This window comes from Triturus cristatus, chromosome 6 (genome assembly GCF_964204655.1).
Source record: "Triturus cristatus chromosome 6, aTriCri1.1, whole genome shotgun sequence".
NCBI lineage: Eukaryota > Metazoa > Chordata > Amphibia > Caudata > Salamandridae > Triturus > Triturus cristatus.
Genome location: NC_140589.1, coordinates 1343017859 through 1343041924, shown reverse-complemented (window position 1 = coordinate 1343041924; position 24066 = coordinate 1343017859). Strand labels below are relative to the sequence as shown.

Below are 24066 nucleotides of genomic sequence, written 5' to 3'. Positions count from 1 at the left end.
CAGCTGCTTTTTTAAAATTCATTTATTGCAAATTATGACGTTTCATACAAATACATAACATGTCAATGAGCCTTAAATGACCACAGCATTACATCCGCACACCGCGCAGTTTGCCAATTGTACCTCTACACACAGCACTTGGAGGTATTGCTATAATGCCAACCAACCAAAGGTCCTGGCTTTTACAATGTACATGCAGTTTTTATATATTAGTACAGCTAACATGTATATATCGTCCAGTTTCGCCTATCCACCATTTCCCACATTTGAGTGCAAGTAATTCAACAGTGGACCCCAGTAGTCTTTAGGCCTCAACGCCATTGGCAGATCCTCCGCATAAAGTTCCAGTTGTGTCTTGCAATACGCCATATCTTTGAGCCATACTGCTTTTGTGGGACTAACCTTACTCCCCCAATGCAGTGGCACGCTATGTTTTTCAACCATCAAACACACTAATGTCAGCTTCTTTGCGGGCGCTGGGAAATCGTGCAACAAGCCTAATAAACACACCTCATAAATTCTACTCTCTTGTCGACCATGGCAGTCAACACCTCTGTATCTTGCATCCAGAATCTATTTACTTTCGGGCAACGCCAAGCCAGGTGAATAAAATCAGCCCCCTCTCCCCTCAGCGAGGACAATTTGAGTTGCTCTGCAGACCGTACTTATACAATTGTAGTGGGGTGTAATACATTTGATGCAAGTATTTGAACTGAATAATCCGTAGATTGCAATTTGACGTTAACATGCTCAATTGTGCACAGCATTTCCTCCATTCAACCTCTCCCATTGGCTTGTCTAATATTGCTTTCCATTTTTCCATCGACTTCCCCCACCCTAATTGTCCCCCACTTGTTCTGCATTATATAACTTAGACACAAGGTGTTTACTAGTTTTACTGGTTAGCAGTGTTTGGAATGTCCTAAAAATTGGGAGCTCTTCTGGGAAACATGAATTGTGTGTCCGTATTGCCGCTCTTAGCCTGTAATATAGAAACGTAAAAAGCAGAGATCCTGTTGCTTGCGCCCCAGCTTCAGCAAGTGTTAAAAATGTCCCAATGACATATAGATCCCCCATCATCATCAGACCTGCCTCTTGTAGCATCTTAAGTGACTTGTCTTCCTGTGTCACTGATATGTCTGGGTGGTGTAAGAGAGGCATCTCGGGTGCATATATTACAGCCGGACCAGCTCTCTTGGTGAGCGCCTTCCATGTCTTCCACGTGCTGTACACAGTGTTTATTTCTGTGCGGGAGTGGGGAGTGTGCATATGTGGGATTAATGCGTTGAGTGACAGTGGGGCTGCGGTATCATGCTCAACCGCCACATGTGGTATAAAGTCATGTGGCCTATATCAGTAGTGCGCAAACTGCGCCTGCGCACATAAATAATAAAACTTTAGGTCTGGTGTGCCAAATGCTCCATCTGCACATGGACAAACCAATACTTCCCAACTTACTCTCTGTTTTTTGCCTGCCCACGTCAATATTATCAAATGTGTTCTCAATTGTCAAAGGCACATTTGTAAAAAGGTAAAGGATTTGCTGTAAAATTACCATTTTTATAACAGCTATCCTATCTGCCATGGACAGTGGAAGTGCGATCCAACGCGTCACACGGTGCTCTAACCTGGTCACCGCCTTACCATAATTTTTCCCGGAACATCACTTCTGGATCTCTGTGCACCCCCACCCCCAGGTATTTAATCGAGTCTGTCGCCCATTCTAACGGGAATCTACAGCACAAGGCATCGTCACAGGTGTAAGAGGAAAGATCACTGACTTTGCCCAGTTTATGCTTAATCCAGAATGATATTCGAACTGCACATATTCGCGGATTATAGGCGCTAAATTAGTCCCTGGTTCCCTAACATACAGTGTCATGTTGTCCGCATATAATGATATGATCAATGGGCGCAATTGGAAGTTTATTGCCGCAACTGCATGTTTCTGTTTAATTTTACAAGCCAGTGGCTCCATTATAAGTGTTTACAGTAAAGGTGAAAACTGGCAACTCTGTCTTGTCCCTCTATATATTCTAAAAGAGTCCGACGTATGCCCATTAACTCGCACCCTCACCTTTGGGGACTCGTATAGTATCCTAATCCATTTGAGAAAAGTTTCAGGAATACCCATCCTGGCAAGTACTGTGAACATGTACAGCCATGCAATCAAATCAAATGCCTTAGTTGCATCTAACAACACCGCCGCCGCCTGCATACTGGGTTCAAGATAGTAGAGCATAGCAGAGAGAGTGCGCAAATTATGGGTGGTAGACCTAGCATTTATGAAACCCAATTGGTCTGGTAGCACCATATTCGGTAGCAGCGGATGTAGTCTCATTGCTATCACTTTACCTAGAATTTTGGCATCTATATTTATTAAGGATAGAGGCCTCTACGACTCGCATTTCTCAGGTGGTATGTTTGGTTTTAGTAAGGTAATAAAGAGTGCCTCCCTAAGCGACGGTGGTAGTATGCCATTCTCATAGGCCTCCTCCTAGACCGCATGTAGGCAAGGAGCGAATAACTCGACTTATTCTTTATAAAACTCCCCCGTGAACCCGTCCACACCTGGTGCCTTGCCATTCGGTAATGCCTGTATTGCATACTTAACGTCGTCTCCTGTTATAGGCTGCACCAGATATTCCCTCTGCCCCTTGGATAGCCATGCCAATGCCACATTGTCTAGATTACAGCATAGTTCTACTACTGTGGCCGTGTTTTTTTGCCCATATAAATTAGCATAATAAATTGTAAATAACTTCAGTGTGTCTGGGTTTGTATAGTACTCCCTCCCTTCCTCATCTAGTAGCTTAGTTATCGACTCTGCAGCTTTCTGTATCTTTAGCTTCTGTGCAAGGGTATGCCCAGGTCACCCACCTTCCCCATGTGCCCAAGCCGAATGGCACTTAGAGAGAAACCTCAATTCTTGCTCCGCCAGTTCCTTGAAATTTGTCAGTTGTTCCCTAATGTGAGCTAACTTGTACCCCGTGGGCTGCTGTTTGTATTCCCTGTCTAGGGAGTGTAGAGTTTTTTCCGAGTTAGCTAGTTGGGTCCTTATGCTTTTTATTACACCCACTTGGGAGCTAATACATTTTCCCTGTATTGTTACTTTAAAGGCCTCCCAAAGGGAACCACTGGTATCGACTGAGCCCTCATTGATTGAGAAGTATTCCTCTATTGCCACTTGTAGTTCTTCCTAATAACCCGTGTTAGAAATGGGGGTCTCTAGTTGGCAGAGGTAGTTACCTTTGTCCAAATAGGGACCCTTGCTTCTAGTCAGGGTAAGGGATATACATACTTTAGATAACCCCTGCTCACCCCCTTGGTAGCTTGGCACGAGCAGACAGGCTTACCCCAAAGGCAATGTGTAAAGTATGTGTACCAACACTCACAGTAACACAGTGAAAGCACAAATGCACACCACGCCAGTTTAGAAAAATAAAATATCTTTATCTAAACTAAACAAGGCCAAAACGACAAAAATCCAACATACAGTTACTTAGTAGGACGTCTTTTAAAAAGGTTGTTGCAAAAATAAACTTGTAGATGATGAATGCGACCCTTTAGTCTCAAAGTACCTGGGATGCGTAATGCAAAAAAAACCAAAAGGGGCGCAGGGAAGGCGATGCGTCTATTCTTCCTGCACTCCAGTTCCGATGGGACAAGATGGCGCCTCGATGCGTTGCGACGATCTGATGCGATGCAACAAAATGGTGTCTCTGTTGCGATGCGACAACGTGGAGGCGATGCGTGCTCGCCCGACGGCGTGTGGCGAACCTGGTGGTTTTCTGAGCTGCGACAGGCCCTGCGACTCGCTTCTCTAGTGATGCGATTACACCCTCGGTGAGGACGACACGCTTCTCTGGTGTTGTGGCGGTGATCAGCGGCGGCGTGCTTCCTCAGCGATGCGACGCCCTGCGACACGCTTCTCCGGTGATGCGACCGCACCCTCTGTGGCGGTGGCACGCTTTTCCGGTGATGCGACGGCGAACAGCGACAACAGCGACACGCTTCCTCGATGATGCAACAGTGGCTGCTGCAGTGGCATCACTCTTCGTTCTCGTTTCGTCGCGCTTCCAGCTCCCCACAGCAAAAAGGCCTCACAACACAATTACAGTCCCTCCTGGCAGATTGGAACTCCCAGCAAGGAAGTTCAGGGGACCTGGGGGTAAAGTCTTTTTGTGCCTGGGACTTCAGAAACAGGAGGCCAGCTCTTCTCAGGCCCTTAGAGACTTTTCTTCAGATGGACACAGCACACAGCAAAGTCCTTCTTCAAGCAGGGGACACAGCACACAGCAGAGTCCCTTGGTCCTCTCCTCAGTAGAAACAGCAAACTGCAGGCCAACCCCAGACACACAACAAGGGCAGTACTTCTCCTCAGTCTATTCAGCTGATCTTCTTTGGCAGGGATTCCTCTTGATCACGAAGTAGTCTAACTTTCAGAGGTTTCAGCTCTCATATTTATACCCCAAAAGTCTTTGTTCTCTATGTGTGAGGGGTCCTGGACCCAGTCCAAACCAGTTCTGGGTGCAGTCTGCCAGTGCACAACTTCTTCCTTTGTCAGTGTGGGCCAGGGTCATCAGATGCACCACAGGAGGTGGAGCCAGCATTGTGAAAGGCAGGCACAGCCCAGGTGCTCCTCCTCCCACTACTCCAAATGCAGATAGGTTTATGCAGACTAGTGTTGACTAACCCAGACTCCTGGAGCCACGCCAGCCCCTGTCACTCTCCAACCAGACAGTCAATCCACAAACAGGCAGAGGCACACAGAAAGGTTGAACAAGAAAATAGCGACTTTCCAAAAGTGCTCTTTTCAAACACAGAATTTAAAAACCATCCCACCTAAAATATGTGTTATTACATTCTGAGTTCAGGGATTCCAGATTCTAACTTTCCATCTTGCTCCTATGGGAAGATATGCAGGTAAACATGTTACACAGCATTCCGCATTCTGTCCTATGGGCAAGATAGCCTTGCAATAGTGAAAAACGAAACTGGCAGTATTTCACTATCAGGAAGTGTTACCCACACTAGTACATGTCCTACCTTTCACATACACTGCACCCTGCCCGGGGGGGGACCTTGGGCCTATCATAGGGGTGTCCTATGTGTAAGAAAAGGGAAGGGTCAGGCCTGGCAAGTGGGTATACTGGCCAAGTCAACAGGGCAGTTAACAAACTGCGCACCGGCACTGCGGTGGCAGGCTTGAGACCTCTTTTCAGCGCTACTCATGTGGGTGGCACAATCAGTGCTGTAAGCCCACTAGTAGCATTTGAATTACCAGCCCTGGCACACTCAGTACACTTTACTAGGGACCTACTGGTAAAACAAATATGCCAATCATGGATAACCAATCACAAAATCAATTTACACAGGGAGCACTTGCACTTTGGCACTGATCAGCAGTGGCAAAGTGCCCAAAGCATCTAAACCAGCTAAAACGGAATCCAGCACAGTGTCAAAAGTACAGGAGGTAGAGGCAAAAAGTCAGGGGAAAGCACGCCAAGGATACCAGGTCTAATAACCCGCAACCAGCAGGGCTGCTGGTCGGAAGCGCCAGGTAAAAGTTCTGGGGACTACCCCGGGAATCCTCAATCTTAATAAGACCGGTGCATTGTCAGATAATGTCTTAGGGAGATGGCGGACGTCTTTCATCGACTGACATATCTCAGTGGAAACCAGCCAGTAGTCCAGCCTGGACCAGGTGCCATGAACGGACAAAACAAATGTGCCCTCACATTTCTGGCATCCACCAGGCCATAGTCTTCCATCCCACCCTGTACTATCTTAGCTGCTTGCATGCCCTGCCAATTAGTATTCGCTGAGCAATCGACACTAGGGTTCAGGTATGTGTTGAGATCACCTCCCCATAGAACATGCTTGTGCACAATGCTGTGTATTTGTCGCCAGACATCTTAATAAAATTCCGGATCATCGACATTTGGCACGTATGTGTTTACCAGTGTAAATATCCTTCCCAGCCAATTTCCCTTGCACCAACAACATTCTACCCTGCTCATCAGCGTGCCCCTAATGGGTTCGAAAGCAGTCCCACGTTTAATCAGTAGTAACACTCCCCGTGAATACGTAGAGTAGGAGGATGCTGCCTGATACGTCACCCAGCGGGAACCCACCTTGCATTCTTCTTGCTTTGATAAGTGCGTCTCTTGTAAGAGTGCCACATGAATGTTATGTCTGTCTAAGAACTGTAGAACCATTCTAACTTTTCGGGGGTTATTTAGTCCTCGTATGTTCCATGTCAAGAAATGTATGTTGTCTCCCATTGGCTTGTCAACAGCATCCCAATAACCTGCACAGAGGGGGAACAACCTTTACAACGCAACTTTTACAACGCACTACACTTACAACGCATGTTTTACAACGCAAAATCCATTACAACGCATTCCATTACAACGCATGACACTACAACGCATTTTTAAAAACTACCTTTACAACGCATTCCATTACAACGCATACTACCTTTACAACGCATACCATTACAACGCATTATATTACACTACACTATCTAACACTTACCCTACTGTTGCACCCCCTGGAGTTAGAATAGTAATTTTTACCCCTATACTATCCAACACTTACCCTACTGTTGCACCCCCTGGAGTTAGAATAGTAATTTTTACCCCTATACTATCCAACACTTACCCTACTGTTGCACCCCCTGGAGTTAGAATAGTAATTTTTACCCCTATACTATCCAACACTTACCCTACTGTTGCACCCCCTGGAGTTAGAATAGTAATTTTTACCCCTATACTATCCAACACTTACCCTACTGTTGCACCCCCTGGAGTTAGAATAGTAATTTTTACCCCTATACTATCCAACACTTACCCTACTGTTGCACCCCCTGGAGTTAGAATAGTAATTTTTACCCCTATACTATCCAACACTTACCCTACTGTTGCACCCCCTGGAGTTAGAATAGTAATTTTTACCCCTATACTATCCAACACTTACCCTACTGTTGCACCCCCTGGAGTTAGAATAGTAATGTTTACCCCTATACTATCCAACACTTACCCTACTGTTGCACCCCCTGGAGTTAGAATACCAATTTTTACCCCTATACTATCCAACACTTACCCTACTGTTGCACCCCCTGGAGTTAGAATAGTAATTTTTACCCCTATACTATCCAACACTTACCCTACTGTTGCACCCCCTGGAGTTAGAATAGTAATTTTTACCCCTATACTATCCAACACTTACCCTACTGTTGCACCCCCTGGAGTAAGAAAAGTAATTTTTACCCCTATACTATCTAATACTTACCTTAAATGCAATTTAATATTATGCGTTGTAATGGTATGCGTTGTAAAGGTAGTATGCGTTGTAATGGAATGCGTTGTAAAGGTAGTTTTTAAAAATGCGTTGTAGTGTCATGCGTTGTAATGGAAGGCGTTGTAATGGATTTTGCGTTGTAAAAAATGCGTTGTAAGTGCATGCGTTGTAAAAGTGTGCGTTGTAACTACATACATCCTGCACAGAGCTATGGGCTGTGTGTTAGGCATGATATGCAACTTAGGGTATGTGTCTCCTATGCAAAGGTTAGCTGCTCTCAAACATTCCCCTACCCCCCCACTTCGGCAATCCCAACTAGCCAAAGACATACCCCCTTAACAATTTTATGCAAACATACAAACTCTTCATATACAAACAATTACAGCACACTGTGCTGGACTCATCTGGGGTGCTCCCTCGTGGGGGTTCGTCAGCGGCCCGAAACACCCTCCAGGTGGACGGAGGTGGCTCGGTCCCGCCAAGCATCTTGTTAATCCATGACCAGTAGTCATGTAGATAGTTGTCTACCACAAATCCTGTTCGGTAGCTAGCTCTCCAAGCTCGCTGAGTGGTTCTTAATCTATTTACCTGAGCCAAACCCTTCATCACTGCCCCTCTTTAGCCTTCTTCTTCGTCGACATCCGAGGTGTTCTGAGCCTTCTGGTTTCCATTCAGCTGTTTCAAGTAGTCTTTGGCTGCTTTTGGTGTTGCAAATATGTTATGTTAGGTCGTTTTTACTCTATGCGCAATCGGGCCGGGTACAACATTGCGTATGTTATATTAGCTTTCTGCAATTGGCGCTTGATGGGTTAGAACTCTCTGCGAGCTGATTTCAACGCCAGCGTAAAATCCGGGTAAAAGGAGATTCGGTTATTCTGATACTGCAAGTCACCTTTCTCCCTTGCCAGTCTCAAAACAGTGTCTCTATCGCGATAATTTAATAACTTCGCTATTATGGCGCGCGGCGGGGCCCCAGACAGAGGCGGCTCCATGAGCGCACAATGCACCCGTTCCACCACCAACAATGCAGAAAGGTTTTCCAAATCAAAGAGTGCTTTTAACATGTCCTCCATGTATATTTCCATCTTGCCTTTGTTTGTAGATTTCGGCACACCAATTATGCGTAAATTGCTCCAGCGGGAGCGTGCTTCCAGGTCTTCATTTTTGGCCTGGATGACCGCTAGGACACGTTCCATATTCAGGCTTTTAGTGCTCACCGTTTGCAGCTCATCTTCAGTTTTTGAGATTCTTTGTTCAGCTTCTGTGATGCGTGAGGCCTTCGTATCCAGTTTCGCCTCCATGTTGTCGATGCGCAGATTCAGGGAGTCTATTTTCCCGTCTATTGAATGCAGACTATTCTGCATGTATAGTAACGTTGATTCCAGCATGCTGTTTCCAGCTGGCTCTTCAATCTGCCCACCAGCCGCCCCTGCTTCTGTAGTCTTTTTTGCACTTCCCCTCGTGTCAAAGTTTAGGCGCGACTTGCCCATTTTGTTTTGTTTTTGTTTTCTCTCTACCAGTGCAGTGTTGTGTGCCTATTCACCAGTCCAGTCGGTGTCTAGATAACTGCCACTTGGCACAGTGCTATGGTTAGGTTATCACCTGTGATCCCCTGCAGGACTGCGCAATCAGCATCTTACACTCGTCGTGAATTTCTGTGTCTTGTTTTGACACCAGCGCCTCAATGCCGTTCTTATCCACGTGTAATTTCACTGTCGCCTCAGCGTTTTTTTTCTATGGCTCGGCGCCCGTACCACCGCCGGACCCCCACCACGAGCTGTTTGTGTTGTAATTATTTTTATTAACATTTTGTAAAATGTCATCCCAAGAACACAAATGGCTATAACATCTAATATTTCATAATAGATAAACGAGTACATTAAAAGGAGGAAAAGAAATGCAAGCAGCAAGTACTATTTGTTAATAAATAGAATATGTAAATAAATAAATAGTTGAATAGTTAAATAGTTGAGAAAAACAGAAAAGCAGGAAAAGGGAGGAACAAGTGCATAGAAGTGAGAAGCAAGTCACAATGTGATTTAATAAGTACATGAATTAAACCATTACAACTATAATCAAACAGTAATATGATAACTCACTTTATAATACTTGGATAAATACATTGTAGTGATGAAATGAAATAAAGTAAATCAGAATTACAGAATGAATAAGTTAGAATAAAATAGCTTATATAAGTAGTAGAACAAAGTAAGATAGAATAGAATAGAAAAGGGTACGAGATACTTTACGGTATAATGAGATGGAATGAAATAGAGTTAAAGGGAATGGAGCCGGGGGGATGAAAGGATGAGGAAAAATAATAATTCTAAAGGAAACAATTTTAGACTAAAGGATAGGAGTATTTGTTGTGGAAATATTATTATCAATATCGCTATCACTATTCATATTCAAGAGAGGTGACCAGACCTGAAGAAATATGTCAGTTTGATTTTGAAGATTATAAATTACTCTCTCATATGAGGCAGTTTGTATCATTGTTGTCAACCATCCTTCTTATGAAGAGGGGTGAAGATTTCCAGTGTCGTAATATGCATATTTTTTGCTGTGGCCAGTGCTGTATGGATAAGACGGCATTGTGGTTTAGAGATCTTTGGAGAGAGTCGTAAGTCGTGGAGAAGAATATTAGTAGAAGTTAGTGGAAGGTGTAAAGGCATTGTGCAGTGTAAGACTTTACCCACATATATCCAGAAAGACTGTATCATTGGACATTCACATACAATGTGAGTTGTATCACAACTGGTATTAGAGCATCTCCAGCAATTAGCATGGGAAAGTAGCCCGGCTTTCTGCAGTTTCACCGGAGACCAGTGCCAGTCATGCAGGATTTTGAAGAGGCAGTATAAAGGTGCAGTGTAAGAATTTTATAAAGACCAGGTATTACTCGTTTATGTTTGCCCACGTATTCAAATATGATACTATTTGTGAGTTTTGAAGTGTCCAAGGGGACAAACCTAGTTGCTTTTTTAAGCATTGTTGAAGCTGGATAAATTTCAAGGATTGATGCATTGGAAGATCAAATTCTTCTCTTAATTGTCTAAATGGTTTAAAATCACTGTTATGAAAAATTTGATCTATAGTTTGAATGCCTGCTGACTTCCATAAGGGCCAGGATAATGTTTTTCTATTGATGTGAAAACTGGTATTATCCCATATAGGTGCTTTTTCATGAATATTTGTACTTAAGTCTAATAAGCGATGCGCCGTTGCCAGGATTTGTGCATAGCTGAAAAAATCAAAATTTTGGGATTCTGACAGCTAATTCCTGACCCATATAAAGCGGAAATACCTGGGTCTGAGGATGAGAGGTGTTATTCTATATGAACCCATTGTGGAACATCAGAAATCCCCGGTACTGTTAGTTGTAGATTTAATCCTTCAGTGTGCGTATGGAATCCCACAATTTCTGCCCTGATCGTTTTGGCCTCTGCTGCCAGGGATGATATATTAGCATCCATATCTTCCAGACGTCGAATGACAGTTGAAATTTCCTGTAAGATGCGATTCATTGTGTCATCTTGTGTGAAGGTAGTGACACCACGGTCTGTTTGGCTTACAGTCTGCGCATTGTTTCCGATTTCTGGCTCCGAAGCCCTTACACTGTCCAATCGTTTGATTTAGTGCTGCCTCCACACCTCTGGTACAAGATTTGGGCACCCGCTCTTGCTGCACGCTGTTCTACAGGTAATGTCTCACCTCACTGTGATCCCATCACGTTTTCTTACGGCTCTAGGTAAAATGTAATCTGTGTTGCTTCTTAGCTGTTACAGTGCGTGGGCACATGTCTTCCCTGTTGCGCCTCACCACACCCCGCAGCAGCGGTTTCACGCAAGCTTTTCCTCGCCGTCTCTACCGCCTCCGATGTTAATATTTCTTGCAGCCAGGCCTCATTGCGGTTCGTTCACTGAGCCCAGTCACTGCTACTCTCACTTTGGTCATGTAATCAGTGGCACTCTCCTTGCGAGCTACTGCTACTTGAGCGTTGATGCCTGCACCTTGGTTTTTTTTTCTCTCCTTCACGGCAACACATAGTACTGCACGCTGGCTCTCCTACTGTCCCTTGGCCTTGTCGCCGTTAATTAGTTCCCGGCCTGCACCCGTTTCCCGGTTTATTCCACCACTATTTTGCGCCTCCACGCTGCCCAGACTGGGGCTGCCTCCCACGCTACTGGAGTTGTACTGGAGCCTACTAACTCACGCTGCACTCTGAGGGCACCCACAAACCTCGCAAGCCCACTCATCGGGAAGCCATATTTTTTACCCACCGTCGGCAACAGCAGCTCCCAGCTGCAGTGTCCGTTCTTTTGGCAGGTAGGCCGCGTTGCAGTTCAGCGCATCTTCACCCATGGTCGTCACCGCCGCTAGACCTCACCTCGGATCTGCCTCTTGATTAAAGGGTGTCGGTGACCGTGCCTGGCTCTTTCCTGTCCGCTATCCTTCACTCACCACCACAAGATATTTATTTAATGGCCACTGGTGCTGGAACCAAATTATTTACGGATTATTGGGACCCAGCCGGCAGAGCTGCACTAATGTGCGGCCATTTTGCCGTGGGCTCTCTGGCACCCCCCTCAGGACACCTGCTTGACCTTTACTCAGTGAAACATGAGAAGCGAGATAACCGTAGATACTGTGACATATCCTGGATTTTCAAGGGCCTGCAATGTGCCTCTAGTGAACATCAGCTAGAACTGAACCAGTACCTGGAGAGGTTTGGTGCGGAGGCCAGAGCTACAGAATCCGGAGCACATCACTTACAGTTCGATCCCCGGCAACAAACGCTGCTCAGCTCAGAACCATGTGACTTTGGGCATTAGCTCACTTAATCTCCTCGACAGCCCCAGTGCTTTGAAACCTTAAGAAGTGATATGTTCCCGCTTTGCAAAAATATGGATTAAGACCTGGACTTTTGGGGGGGGGAGAGAAGCTTACATTCATATATATAGATATTCTCAACACTCCAAGTGGCCCAAACAAGTCTGAAAACACCTTGGATTGTTGTATTCACAAAGAACAATGGCTAAGCATAGGTATACAGAGGAGCTCTTCTGCATGGTACCTACTTATCGCAGTAAAATCCCCATCACAGCATAGATGGAAGTATGTTGACTATTTAGAGTGAAGCGATCAGCACAGGGATATTACCCTAGTATCTCTAGAAAGATCAATTTGTGAGATGAAACAACCTTGATATGATACACCACTTCCTGCCAAACACAATTCCACCTGTAAACTACCAAAGTCCAGAATAGCAATATTAACAGTCACTGTAATTCCAAGCTCAGAGGATAGTGGAGAGCATGACTGCAAGACATAATTCCAACAGGTATAACTCTTCATTTTCACACATTAAGGAAATCGGATGTTCCAGTATTAAGGAAATGGGCTGTCATACCCTTATACAGTGAGCTATATACAAAAAGGAGTTTCAGTTACTGGTCAAAAATATGTATAAGTCCATTGTGTGATTGAGTGGAAACAAATGATGTACTGTATTGTGGCCCAAGTAATTACCAGTGAGTGAGATTAATTCAAGCATCCCACCCATCACTCTTTTGTTTGCCTCAGTTGGATCCTAGTCCAAGCAGATTTATGGAGATCTAGTATTAGCTGCAATAGATCAGGTGGAATCCCCATGACAACATTTTTATCCATAATCCATTTATTACAATAGAGTGGAATGATGTAGAGAAGTCAGTATATACAACATAAAGTGGTTGTTCCCAACCATTACATATTTTTCAGATATCAATTTAAGCATTAGCAGCTGTCAATGTTAGAGGGTCCTTCCTAATGGCAATTTGGCTTTAGGTAGTACTTGCACAATATCCATCCAATCTTTAAGATGTTTTAGGACATGTTTGGCATACATTTTACCCCAAATGTCATCAAAAGCTATCATACAGTAACTTTTCAGGCACATTTTATCTCCTTTTTTGAAGATTGCTACTCTTATGCTTCCTCATTAAGAATGAGGAATTGTGTTGCTGGCTGTTACTGCTTTTATGAATGTTAAAACTAATAATGAAGTCCATGTACTGGGATGAATAACAAGTATATTTGCTAAAATCCAGTCTGGGCCATGAGCACTTGTATTTTTTTTCACTCTTATGGTCCCCCAGTTCACTTATTGCCAGGAAATCAAGACTTCCTAGTTCACTGTTAATAATTCATTTGTTTCCCTCCTAATTATCATACCTTACTGGATATATTTTATATTGGGGATTCATCTTTAGCTTTGTAGGTTTTAAACTATACATTTTTGGTATGTGAGCAATGCAATCTGCTTCTTCAATTATCCATGAGTCTTTTTCTGTTTCCTATCTCATATCATATAAGTTCCCAGAAGAGCTTTGTTTTTTCTCCTTATAGTGCAGATTTTACTTCTCCCCAAATGTTTTCTTTGTACACATATTTGATTTTATGCAATGTTCTTCTATATTGTTTTCTGTAAACCTTTAATAGGTTGTTACTCACACGTTTCTAGTACTTAAATGCATATCAAAACTGTTTATTCAGTTGTTTTCTTGCAGTTGTAAATAGTGAAGACTCCATCTTTTGCTTATTTATATAATTACTTTTCCTTGTTGAGGCATCCCTTAATTTCATTATGATGAAGTTATACTTTTCTGCTACCTCTATAGAGGATATATAATTTATCTCTTTCTGTAGGATCCAGAGTTCTTCCAAGTACTAGTTTTTTAAAGCAGTTGATCGGATTATCCTCTTGTTTTTAATTATCAAGTTTTGTCCACTTTGCCACTTATCCTGAACATTCCCATCTACAGTGGTCTCTGGTCACTTCCATCAAGATCACCTACTCTCATAGCCATTATTATGTTTTGCATACTCAATAGGAGAATATCATTTACCATTACAAGTATGCATAGTGTGTTACTGATTCCTGAAAAAACAGTTAAACGTAATGCCTCTATTTAATTTCTTAAACACCTTGACTGTAAATAAACTCATGTATTGCTGGTTGACTCCATATCCAGTCTGCAAGCAATCATCTCTCTGAGTAGAAATACATATTTCAACCAGGGTTTCCCTCTGGCTCCCAAAAACACCAATCCATTAGGAATACATTTACTCCCTAAGCACAACATCTTATCAGTTAAAGCCTTCTTCCCACTTTCCTTGATGTGGCGCTGGACTCCTTATGATTGGTCTTCTTTTCCTTCAACCTCAGATCTATAAGTGCAAATATATTACTTTATTCCCATTTCCACGTGTTTACTTAACCTGTGCAGGTAAGGAACAAAGTCAAAGAGCAGGTGTTACTTTGCCCAATCGTTTGTAAATATGTGTAAATGGAGCCTGCCAATTGGTAGCATTTTCAATTGATGTCTCATCTAATAGTTGGAATAGTGCGAAGGAGACTGACCCTATCCACAGGCAAAATGTAAGCAGTTGCTTCGGTGCTTTATCTCATTTCACACCTCAATATTCATGCTCAGTTTACTGATGCCAAAGCATGCCATAGAATTTAAAGGGAACAGTAAAAGGTCATTTGAAAAGATTGGTTTTAAATGTACAGCACTCCCTCAGTTCTTCTTGAAAATACTAATGAGGTTTTTACTTACCTATTATATTTTTGCGAATCATTACCATCAGTAAGACTATGTTAAAGAATATTGTAAAATAACCTCAGGACAAAGTTGGGCAAAATTCATAAACGCAACTGTTTGAGTACATTACTACACATAATAAAAGAAAAATATCCAATGAAATCTATTTTTGTATTCCGAAAAGAAATAAAATAAAGTGGAACATTAATTTGCTTTTCTCTCAATGTATTTTCTTTGATTGCCTCATGTTTTAGTTTGTACATTTCTTTTTAGTTGTATGTCTTTTTGAATTCTGTGTCTTTTTGTCTATTTTTTTAATCAATACTGTCGGTGATTTTAATTAATAAATTTAAAGGGCTGAATCACAGGATCATGGCCATGTGCAGTTTCAAAGGACAGGGCCCTTGTGCAAATAAAGAAAACCTACTCAAAACAAAATTCAAAGTTAAAACCATAAAGTTTTATGCAAAATTAAGAATCATTACAGAATACAAAAAGTAGTTAGATTCAAATCAGCATCAATAATGCATAAAAATAAAGTCAAATGTGAAAGCTCATAACATAAGGGAATTTGCCAGAACCAGAATATAGTTCAGCAAAGAACTAGCATAAATCTATTTATTTCAGAAGACAAGGGAGACTCCTAAATATAAATTAGCAGACAGTCTAACGTATAGACTTCTCAGTTCAAAAAGGCAAAGAAAACTCTATAAAGTTAAAATACAATCCAGCATAGAAACTGCTCAGTATGAAAAGCAAACAAAAGTATGGCACACATGCCAGAAACGGCAATTTTTTATAGGTTTCAGTCAGTAAAAACAACCACACTCAATATGGTGAGAAATGAAGTATTAATGACAAAAAACAATGACTTTTCATAAACACATGATACATAAAATAAGTAACATTTGGAGACGCCTATTTTTCTCACATAATAAGAAGGAAATAGTTTTGCAACACTTAACATTAATAGTGAATTTACAAAGTAAATACAACATTGAACAGGCCTAGGTGAAAGACCTTGAATATTGCACCATGCTAGAAAATCCCAACATTGCTTCCTCCTAAGGCACACAAGTAAATCCATCGTGCAATTTTAAAAGCCACACCCTCTTCAGCAACTTTTAAAAGGGATGTCAGTGGAAGCAAGCTGAGGCCCTGTAATTTCATTTTGAGGCCTAATTATGCTAACTTAAACACACATAATAAAGATAATTTTCTAATTAATAAAAACCCCTTCGTAATATTATGGAAGAAGATTTTTTATGTGGTATGTTTCTTTTTTCTCCTTAATATATTTTCCTGTTTATTTGTGATTTTGCGTACTGCAATGTAGAATTGAGGAGTGATGTAAACATACAAAGATCAGGTAAGCAATAATGCCTGTTTTTCTGCACCTGTAAGTTAGATATAATGACACTTACCAGACACACACTAGAGTACCACAGATGTGTCTAACCACTGAACAAAACGGAAGATCAATTCTTCTTCTCAGTGCTTAGCTTCCACTATGGGAATGAAATACACAGAATATCTATGTGTTTCACCTTTCAAAAGAGAATAATAATCAGCAGTCTGAAAATGCTATGGTTAAAATGATCACATGTTCCTTTGTGTTAAACAGAACTTCTCGTTTAGAGGGTATAGTTACTGGAAACATTCCTAAATAGCGAGCAGTTATCAATACAAATTCCCAGTTTGGCATTGAGATATTAGGAAAGGCAAAAGGGTGTTGAAGAGCAGGAAGTCACATGATCATCAGTGTCCAATAACATTCATTTTCACACCTGGTTTTAAAAGAAAGCATTGTTAATTTTGATGATGTGTGTGTCATGATTGACAAATGTTCCTATTAATATTAATCTAACATTGAATTGAGAAATCATGAAATTATGATACTTTATTACTGAACAAGGGATCCACCTTCATTCCTGTTTCATTTTTTCCAAATCTACAGGTCACAAGGATCGATGGCACCATTGACAGTTCTCCATGCTTGAAAGTCACACAAAAGTCTTTTGGTGCACAGAACAGCAACAATGACATCATGTTTTATCGTCTGAGTATGCCTATTGAATGTGCAGAGGTGTACTCGAAAATTAACCCATCAGGCCTGCCAGCCACTTCCCTTTACCTCCCAAAGAATGAGCTGGATGACTTTGATGTTGAATCGGATTTCGAAGTTCTGATGAAGACAGCTCATGGTCATTTGGTGCCTGAGAGAGCAGAGAAAGAAAAAGAAACATCAAAACCTGAACTTAATAATCACAAGGATTACACGCAAGAGAAGCCTTCCCGCTTAAAACAAAGGCAAGCCATGAGATCTTAGTGTTAATATTGGGAAGTGTCAATACATAGGGCTAGATTTGCAAAGTTTCTGCCAAACATATACAATGTGCTTTTTGTGCATCACAGAAGAGAGACAGGGGCATGAAAACAAGCAGGTTCTTTGTTCACAAATGGCATTTATATATTTTAGGAGGGCATGGTATTATGCATCTCTAGCATCTTGACCTATCATGTGTAAGAACATATTGCGCATAAGCCTAATACTTCCAAATTCATTGGCTTCCAAGAGACATGTAGGTGGGAAAGCCACAGGCCTCCCCACATGTGGTGGAGACATTGAATTTCTCTTGTGATGTCTAAAAGAGGGAGTTTACGCTGGACTTTGAATCGCCCACAATATAAAAACCCCAGAATTATCCAGCCATATAGGTTTTTCTGTATTTGTTTCCAGCTTTAAAAGTTGGACATTAACACCTGACGGCCATTATCTCCCAGTGCTCCCCTGGCTCTTATCTGACATGTTTTAAATTAAAGAAACACAAATATTATTTACCAACTTCATGTGCGAACAATTATCAAAACCTAAACACATAAACCTACAGAATACATATAACTACCGTAAACAGTATGCTATTAAATGAAGGATTGGAATCCTCCCCACATGATTTGGTCATTTTGTATCAGAGTCCCTAAGCTTTTGGAACTGGTGGAACGTCTTGCAATAGACTAAGCTTCTGATAGATGAAATGCATCTAGTTGATTATCTCCTAATTTTTAGTAAGTCCTCAAATCACAGAATTTTCCATTACACAGCCTTCCTCAAACTCAAACTCAGACCCACGTTTAATTAAGCTATAACCATGGACACTGGAAGTAGGGGTGCAGGAGATGATGCATCACCCCAGAATAACCTTGCAGGAGGCCAGGAGAAGAATGAGCAAGAAAGAGGTGTTTAAATTGATTTATCTTTTAGCATTTGTTATGCATTCAAACACAGAGCTCAAATGTCAATCAATACATTCTAGAAAATTGCTGCTTATGCAAATTACTTCAGTGATGGCAGTCCCAGTCTAAAAATTGTTCCAGCACCTTTGGCTATAACTACACAATTTAACTTTATGAACATGGCCTTTTCCGTTTGTTGATTCAGCACCAAGAGACCACTTTGGTGTTAAGTGCTGAACTAATAATAAAACTAATACATAGAATATGTTGGTAAAAGTAAATTTACATTAGAAAAAGAGGAATAGCCAAATGTAGTACATTTTCTATGCAACCTACTAGCCTACTAGAAAATGTAGGAGTAAATTTACAAGTGTAGATTTTTACTTCTTAATTTATCTTTGTTATATATTTTATCTATTGAGAACAAGCCAGTGTCTGAAAAAGAAGGCTCATGCAATGATAGTGTTTATTTTGCAAAACTATATAGGGTGAACAAGACCCCAAAAGGTGTCTGAGCACTTTACAAGAGAACAGTTTACAAGAGAACAATTAGATAGGTTCCATTATGTAAAGGCAATACACACTCTAACATCAGAAAAACATATGTCTTGTGCATGAATTTATTTCCACTGAATAATATAGTCTGTGCTGTATATAACGGCCATGTAGGGTAGTGTTCATTATGTTATTGCCCTTGAAGAAGTGAATAAACGAAACGCGTCGGGCAAAAAGTGATTTGCATTCATTTCTGCCTGCAGGCTTGTGCTGCCCGTACCAGTGATTTAAGGAACAGGTTGAGCCTTATGCAGCTGCTCGAGTGCTTTCCAAACTGCGCTCTCAGGCGACGGGTGCAGTCGCGATGGGGCTGAATCCAAGCCCAAAATAATGTTTTAACCAAGGGTGCGACGCACTCAAATTCCAGTTTTTAAGCTTTTATTATTAGCTTTTCTGGCTTCAACCAACGCGTTTCAGCCCAGCAAGGCCTTTTTTCCGTGACAAAGGCCTTGCTGGGCTGAAACGCATTGGTTGGAGCCAGAAAAGTATATATATATAGTAAGTATATATATATATATATATACCACAAAACACACCAGAGCCCAACTTCGTCTCACGGCAAGAAGCCGACTTTATTCGTCTCGAGCACTGCAGCTGGTGACACCCTTAAATAGTCCTGACGCGTTTCGGCGTGAATCCGCCTTAATCATAGGTAGGTGTGTCATTAATTAATCCCAAGTGGGCTTGGTCCCGCAGTAGCTGAACTACGGGTACCAGCATGCATCAGGTAGGTTATCCCATGTTCACCAAAATATGCGCTTCAGCAGCGAAGTTGTAGGAAAAACTTCGCTGCTGAAGCGCATATTTTGGTGAACATTGCAGCATTGGCTTAAGCACTTGGCAAAAACATTATGGCAACTGAGCAGCAGAAATTTAATGGCAACGTCAGGCTGGCAAAAGGATCAGCAGTACTGGGTGGAAGAACGCTATTCACAAACACAGTACCTACCTGGGATAACCTACCTGATGCATGCTGGTACCCGTAGTTCAGCTACTGCGGGACCAAGCCCACTTGGGATTAATTAATGACACACCTACCTATGATTAAGGCGGATTCACGCCGAAACGCGTCAGGACTATTTAAGGGTGTCACAAGCTGCAGTGCTCGAGACGAATAAAGTCGGCTTCTTGCCGTGAGACGAAGTTGGGCTCTGGTGTGTTTTGTGGTGTTAAAGCGGCAGGATCTCCATTCCTGCCTTTGAGAGCCCGCCCTGCAGGGTCGGAGCCCCCGGTAAATGGAACTCTTTTGGAATATATATATATATATATATATATATATATATATATATATATATATATATATATATATATACAATAACTCCTTCAAAAACAGGATGGGATAGAAAATAGTCTATATATTCTATCCTCCCTCAATTTGTGCCCATATGGGCTGCCACTTGTTTGTTGAGGGAGCAATTCATAACTGTTGTTAGAGTGCTGATTTCACTTTTGTGCGTCCATTACAGTCCTTGGGTGCCTTCTCTCAGGAATGTGCTTTTAAAATCCCAAGTTTCCCCTCGCCTGCCACAGATGTTCTAACCTTAAAATCCTTGGCCCATGTGCGTAGGTATTTGGCCCAATGGCTATGCAACCTCAGATTTAATAATCCTCGACTGAAAGTCGACACCATATATGCCAAGTCACTTCAGTTGCAGCAGTTCTGGCAGCTTAAATTTGTTTCAAAGGTTCCACCAGAGCTGCCGAACTCTGTGAAGACGGGTGCTCCATTCGTGAGGGTGCACTCTCGTACACATGTAATAATGCCTTCAAAAAGAGGATGGGCACTCACTGGGTCAATTCTAAAAGATTTATTGTTCCTGCAAACAGACCGGTTTTCGCAAACCTGCCTTTCTTAATGTTTGCTTTGATAAAAAAAAAACATTGGCAAATATGTTTAAATGCATCCACTTACACTCACATTGGAGAATAAAGAGTGAACATAGAGGAAGGGCTGGGCAGTCCAAGTTGAATCCTCTATTTTTGGCCGCCTCTTTGTCCACTCTTTATTCTCCATTCCAGTGATAACACTGTTTACTCTATGGAGAGAGTTTACACTGTATCACACTGTTTACAGACAGTGAAACTCTCATGAGAAATACACCACATAATTTTAAAAAGTATCTACTAAGAACAGTGTACACTCTATGGAAAACTTGTCCCAAAAACGACTATTTACTAAAAATAACCAAAGACTGAAGGTGCTAAAGACCATACTACCTGCAGCCTTCATACCGTGGTGACAACATTATAGATAACCCATCTTCTGAAGCAAAACAAGCACTTGTACATAGGTTAGTCCCTGGTGCACACAGTGGTGCAAACAGTTTTCTATGGACGTAATTCCGATGGCCCAAACTGGATTTCAGTCAAACCATTCTGTGACCGATATCTTACAGACAATTATCGACAAGTCTGCACTAGGTAAATCACTTGTGGTTTATAGTCTGTTTGTCACTTTTACTACAGCATTCAACAGGGTCAATAGATCCACCCTGTGGAGGAAATTAATGAAAATGGGGATACCAGATGCTCTTCTGAGGTTGAATGTCGTCCTCCATTTGTCTACATGGTGTAAAGTCCTGATGGGATGGGACAGGGGTTTGAGGTCTGACCAATATTATACCCACTTTGAATGGTGTAAAGGAGGTTGCACATTAGCCCCCACTTGTTTTCGCTCTTCCTAAGCAACTTACCAGAGAGTTTTATAAAAAATAAAGAATTTCCCTCCCAAGGTAGCTTCCATTAACATAAACATGCTAATGCATAACGATGATGTCGTACTTTTTGACATTACTCCGATCGGTTTACAGCGCAGCATAGACGCCTTTAGTAGGTATTCAGAAGCAAATTTCTTAAAAGTAAACATCTCCAAAACAAAAGTGGTCCCATTTAGGAGAATGAAACATTATATTCACTTCAATTGGAAATTAGATGGGATAATTGTTGAGGTGGCAAAAGCATACACCTATTTAGTGCGAGTATTTACGTAAACCCTTGAAGCCTCTTCCCACTTTCAGCATATGGATCTAAAAGCTGTTGCTCATATAAACGTCCTTAAGAGATTTTATTCTTCTTCCGGTAAGAGGCACATCCATTCTCTTCTCGAAATTTATCGAATATCAATTCCCCCTACCCTAACTTATGCGATAGAATATATTCCTACTAGCAGATGGCACATTCTGAACACATGCAATGGTAAAGTTCTGCGTTAAATAACGGTATTGAGTCAAGCAAAACTGGTTGAAATACTCCATTTAGAGCTCTCAATAGTTAATGCCTTTTCAAAAGCTTTGGCCAACATAATTAGATGGGCATTTAAGCTTCTGCATGTGGAAGAAGGCTCTTTAAGGGCCTTATTAAAATACAAAACATTTAGGCTGGTGCAAACTTATACACCTTTAACAGAAACTTTAAGATAGCCTTAGAATACTTCGAATGTACTGAAATCATCCTACAATCCTGGTCTCCAGTACACTTGAAGCCATTTCTAAAAAAAATATGAATCCTAGATTAAGCTTCGATCTCGATATGGCACATTGCTCCCAACTTTCTCGCTATAAGTCCTTTGTATCTACTATCGAGTTTAAGACTCACCAAAAGTACGTGAGATCTACACTCTAGAGCATAGTATCTGGAGATTAATTATTATGCTTTGCCTAGGGATATTACCTCTAAAGGCCTATACAAAGTGCTGGATTGACACAGGTGAAAGCACAGGAGTCTATGATAAATGTAATAGATGAGTCCAGGACTTAACCCACGTGTTGTATTTCTGTTCTAATAATGTTATGGTCAAAGCTTGGAATCTTTTCTTAAAACCCATATGTTTCAGGTATAAACTTTCTACTACCAATGACTTGATCGCCTTATTGAAATCTCAGCCGGATGAATTTGTTTGCTATAATAAGTATAAATACCTGAAAACTTTTTCACCTATGTTTTAAAAGGATAATTTTTATCAACCTGTTTATAGTTGAAGTTCAATATAAATTACATGATATATGTATTTACTTCAAATTGTTGATCTCTGCATAGGTCGAAATCAATGAAAAGAAATTTGAAAATTTAAATTGAGAAATTATCATGCTGAGATGATTCTGTCTTATAACTCAAGGTCCGCTTACAATACTTAGGGGTCTATTATGATGGGCGGATCACCACCGCCCGCATGGTGGTAGCGATCCTCCCAACATCATCCCCCGTCTGCCTCCCATTCACCCCCGCCATATTATGATGGCGGGGGTACGGCGGCGGAGGGAAAGACCGTCCGCCGCCTTTCTGCCCGGTCGACAAGTCAACCAGATGGAAAAGGGTTGAATATGGTGGCCATCCATATTACAATTGCGGCGGGAAGCAGCCTTTCAACGCCGCCACGGAAAGGCATGCGGATTACACAGTTGGAGGCCCGATGCGGGCCCCCAGGATGTTGGGGGGTGGGGGGGCACATGGGGGGTACCTATGGTACTCCCCTGCATTTGCATGGACCACGTTGCAGGCACCGCACGGTGCCTGACACGTTGTGCATGCAAATGCACAATGTGGAAGCAAAGCATTGTGGCAGGCGGTGCTGTGTGCACCACCCGCCACAATGATGTGGATGGGGGATGCCACCGCGGCGGTGGCATCCTAATTGCCGGTGAAGGACCGCTGCACCACTGGCGGCCGGTCCCAGCACCGCTAGGGTCCGCCCGCCATCCTAATAGGCCCCTTAGTATGTAGTACGTAGAATCTTTGCCCTGCTAGAAACCTTTCCTGCAGTACCAAAAAACTTGTGTGGAATATAATGAACACAAGTCATCAACTGTCATCTCCACACAGAGTTACTCTTCAATACAAAGAATTATAACATATTCAATACATCATTTTAGAAACACTTATACCGATTGGCTGGACACAGAATGTACAAAATAGATAGAAAAGTAATGTGGTAGTTACCCACCACTAGGTAAACTATAAAACAAACAAACACACCCATTGGATGATATCATCAGTGATGTCATGTGTGATGTCATCAATTATGTAATTTGCGATGTTATCAGAGATGTCTTAAACGATGTCATATAAGATGTCATACCTGTTGTAAAATGTGAGGTCAAAAGCAGTGCAATGTGGGGGGACAAGTTATAGTTATCTCTGCTAGTTATAACTGGTGAATTTCTGTTTTTTTAGTTCATAACGTTAATGTGTCATTGACACATTCACCAGCTTTAAAGTAACTTTATCCTTTTTTTCCGGAATTTCTAAGGTTTAAAAAAAAATAATAGAGCTTTTTATCACACCTAACTATAACAGTATTTTAAGTGAACATATAGATATTTATAACACAAATAAACCAAGTGAGGGCCACTTTTACTCCAACATGGTACACAAAATTGAGAAGATG

The 24066-nt window shown here is 41.7% G+C and overlaps 1 protein-coding gene across 1 annotated transcript in view; it reads left to right on the top strand.

The window, feature by feature from the left end:
- The window catches only part of RYR2 (ryanodine receptor 2), a 3458987-nt gene that overhangs the window by 1713551 nt on the left and 1721370 nt on the right, over positions 1-24066 (top strand). Inside the window, exon 29 of the mRNA XM_085612346.1 lies at positions 16852-17204. Within this exon, the coding sequence (XP_085468472.1) occupies positions 16852-17204 (353 nt within the window). The remainder of the gene's footprint in view (positions 1-16851; positions 17205-24066) is intronic.